Here is a 3,920-nt window from a genome sequence, read left to right as displayed (position 1 = left end):
GAGTTGGATTTTCATTCTGCAGGTCTAATATGTACAGATGACAATATCACACTGGCCTCAAATACATAATTTAAGAGCAAATTAAAGATTTTTCATCAGCTAGCCTGCAATTACACCTGTACACATTTATCAATTGGGCAAAATTTACAACTGGCTGGTTTACCTTTAAAACCACAGAATGGTACTACAGGAGGCAAAGTAGAAGTCTGACCTTCAAAACACAGCCTGCAGCAGAAAGCAAGACTTAGGCAAAAAATGCATGGCAGAAAACAGCCACGGCAAGCAGGATGATGCCATTGACGTTAACTATTGTTCTCCACAAAGGCTTCTCAGAGGCGTCTGTCATCTTCAGCTTCATAGCTGCCTCCTCCTCCTTTGTCATTTTGGGGCCCTTCTGCTGATCCAGGCCACAAAACAGGTCATAGCCCCGCCTGAAACATCCTTTATTTTCCTCAGGAACTTCTGTGTTAGAGTAAAGGTAAAAAAAAGACAGAGAGAGAGAGATGACTGGATATAGAAACAGGAGGCACAGGGAAAGGTTTCAGGGGAGATACCATGAAATGGAACATCTACCATTCTACAGACATTTCCCAATTTTCTTGTTTGCAGGAATGGAAATGGTACAAAATATTTAAGTGAACTTATTAATTATAGGATGATGGTAGTAGATGGATTCTACATCTTTATGATCAACTAAATTAAGTTTTATCTCTATCAGACCAATGCAAATATTTTTGATTTAGGAAATTCATAATCAAACAAGAAATAATAGTTTGTTAGAAGAAATGTTAACAATGGGCTTGGAGATATGACATACGAACAACATGGAAAACCCATCTCTAAAACACAAAAACTCAGGGGAGGAGGCAAGATGGCGGAGAAGCAGGGAGCTCCGTACATTTCACTCGCCCCCATCTCTCAAACAGAGAAGGCCTGAAGCCATAGGAACCCTTACAAAGTTCAGGAGTTTGGGAGGAAAAGGAGACAGAGTCCGCTGAGAAAACCATATAGGGTGAGTGTGAACTGGGGAAGATAAAATCTGGCCAGGACTGGAGACACAAAGGGAAGGGGAGATCCTCCTTTGCAGGGAGCCGCGGTGAGTCTAGGGGGGGAAAAAAGAAAGAGTGGCTGAAACTGCTCAAGACACTGTCCCTGTCTCCAGACACTGGAGAAGAGAAAAACCTCTGCTCAGGACACAGAAGGACCTGGTTTCCTGCTGTCCAGCTGACTCTAGGGGAGACGAACTGGTCCCAGGCGACCCCAGGAGAAACTGCTCCTCACTTACCATCTCAGCCTGGAGGGAACCCGAGGGGCGCCTAAAGCCGCGCCTTTGTACTTCTGGCTCAGCTGGACCCCCAGGGGAAGGCGAGAGGCTTGAAACTGCTCTGAGTGACTTGCCTGTGAGTTTATATTTCAGGCAATTTCAATGGGAGGCGCGGACTAAGATTTGGAAACGAGGCCTGGCTTGGGATATAAAGCATGGCCCACCTTGGCTACGCCCCTGGCACAGGGAGATGACACCCAAAAGAGTGAGTTGCAATACTTGGTTCAGGAAGAGACAGGGGGCCGCCACTTTTCTCCCCACAACCACCAAGGCAGAACTCCCACAGGACACACTGGGATGCCCCCCTTCCCCCCCCTTTTTTTTTTTACCAGAGCTAGGGCAAGACCAACATGGATGCATTGCCCTGATTAATTCTGGTCACTGGCTTGCTTCAACAGTCACATTTAATCCATTTTCTAGATGTAAATTCTACACCTACCTACCTTTTCATCTCTTTCTCTCTGAAGTAATCACACTATATAGTTTCTCTGAGTAGCATTATCGACATTTCTTTCGCCTCCTCTCCAATCATATTCCCCTCTTTCTGTCTCTGAATTAATCCTCTTAGTCTTTCTGCCTGCTCATTTCATTTCCAATTTCGCTTCCTCCCTGCCCTATCATTTCTCTCTTTGTATATGCTCTTCCATCAGCACAGCATACAGCCGGCTATTTATTTGTAGCTGGGAATTCTGGTTTAGACTGTCCTTTGTCTATTGAGTTTTTTCTTTTTTCTTTTCTCCTTTATTTTTTTTATGTATTTTTAATTTTATTATTTGTCTTCCCTCCTTCCTCTTTTTCTGTTTTTTCCCTGTCTGTGTCCCTTCCTTTTTTTCTTTTTCTTTTTCGCTTTCGATATGTATGTTTGTTGGATTTGTCTGTGCGTTTGTGTGCCTTTGTTCCCTGTGTGTTTGTCTGTTTTTTTTTTTTTTCCCTAGGGCTACTTCAAGAAACAAGCCAAAGTACACATGGTGGAGAGTCCCAAATACCACTATGAGTAGGAAAATAAAATAACCAAAGTCACAACAAGAAAGACCAAGAGAAACCATTCAAAGAACACATTCTGAACAGACAGGCCCTGGACAGTCAAAGCCCCATCTTTGGTACAGCAGCACTCACAGGTGCAGAGTGCATAACAAGCTTTTAAAACTAACAAGAGGGGGATTCCGGCAAGATGGCAGAGAAGTAGGAAGCTCCGTAGTTGCACTCGCGCCCATACCTCACACGAAAAAGATCTGAAGCCATCGGAAACCTTACGAAACCCGAGAGATTGGGAGAAAAAGGATGCATAATCCACTGAGAAAGCCTTCTAACGGCTACCTCAAGAAACAAGCCAGAGTACACAAGGTGGAGAGTCCCAAATATCACTACGAGTAGGAAAATAAAATAACCAAGGTCCCAACAAGAGAGACCAAGAGATACCATTCAAAAAACACTCTCTGAAATGATAGGCCCTGGACAGTCAAAGAGTCTTCTTGGATACAGCAGTGCTCATAGGTGCAGAGAGCATAACAAGTCTTTAAAACTAACAAGAGCCAGAAAGGTAACTAAAATGACGAAACGAAAAGCTCTCCTCCAAAAAAACTCCGAGAAGAAATGACAGCTAATGAACTGCTCAAAACAGATATCAGCAGCATAACTGAACAAGATTTTAGAATAATAATGGTAAAATTAATAGCTGGGCTTGAAACTATCAAAGAAACTATGACTACAGACAGAATGGAAAATAAAAATAGGCATGAAGAATTAAAAAATGCGATAAATGAGATAAATAATAAATTAGAGGCCTCCAATGCATGGATAGAAGAGGCAGAAAGGAGAATAAGTGATTTAGAAGACACCATTATAGAAAAACAAGAAACTGACAAAAAAAGAGACAAACTGACCCAGGAACATGAAAGAAGAGTTCGAGAGCTCAGCGATACAGTCAAGCACAACAATATCTGTATCATAGGAATCCCAGAAGAGGAAGAGAGAGGGAAAGGTGCTGAAGGAGTCCTGGAACAAATTATAGCAGAGAACTTCCCCAACCTGAAGAAGGAAGTAAATGTTGAAATACGAGAGGTTCAGAGGACTCCCCTCAGGCGTAACTTGAATCGATCTTCTGCACGGCATATCATAGTAGAAATGGCAAAATATAAGGACAAAGAGAGAATTTTGAAAGCAGCTAGGTAGAAAAGGTCCTTAACATACAATGGGAAACCTATCAGAGTGGTGACAGACCTATCTACTGAAACTTGGCAGGCCAGAGAGGAATGGCAGGAGATCTTCAATGTGATGAACAGTAAAAATATGCAGCCAAGAACCCTCTATCCACCAAGCCTGTCATTCAGACTAGAAGGAGAGATAAAAATCTTTCCAAATAAAAAGAAATTGAAAGAACTTGTCACCACTAAGCCAGCCTACAAGAAATCCTGAGGGGGACGCTCTGAAGGAAAGGTTGCAAGGAACAAAGATACCAGAGACACCACCACAAACATGAACCCTACAAAAGATACAAAGACTCTAAACCCACATATTTCAATAATAACACTGAATGTAAGTGGGCTGAATGCTCCAATCAAAAGACATAGGGTAGCAGAATGGATAAAAAAAAAAA

General features: G+C 42.4%; 1 protein-coding gene across 1 annotated transcript in view; it reads right to left on the bottom strand.

Moving 5' to 3' along the window:
* Positions 1-211: 211 nt before the first annotated feature.
* SLC5A1 (solute carrier family 5 member 1) overlaps positions 212-3,920 on the bottom strand; it is a 76,484-nt gene continuing 72,775 nt past the window's right edge. The window contains exon 15 of the mRNA XM_039225885.1: positions 212-462. Within this exon, the coding sequence (XP_039081816.1) occupies positions 245-462 (218 nt within the window). The 3' untranslated portion in view covers positions 212-244. The remainder of the gene's footprint in view (positions 463-3,920) is intronic.

Source organism: Hyaena hyaena, unplaced genomic scaffold (assembly GCF_003009895.1).
Source record: "Hyaena hyaena isolate Hyena2069 unplaced genomic scaffold, ASM300989v1 scaffold_19, whole genome shotgun sequence".
Taxonomy (NCBI): Eukaryota; Metazoa; Chordata; class Mammalia; order Carnivora; family Hyaenidae; genus Hyaena; species Hyaena hyaena.
Note: the sequence above shows the minus strand (reverse complement) of the source record. Positions and strands in the feature narration are given on the sequence as shown.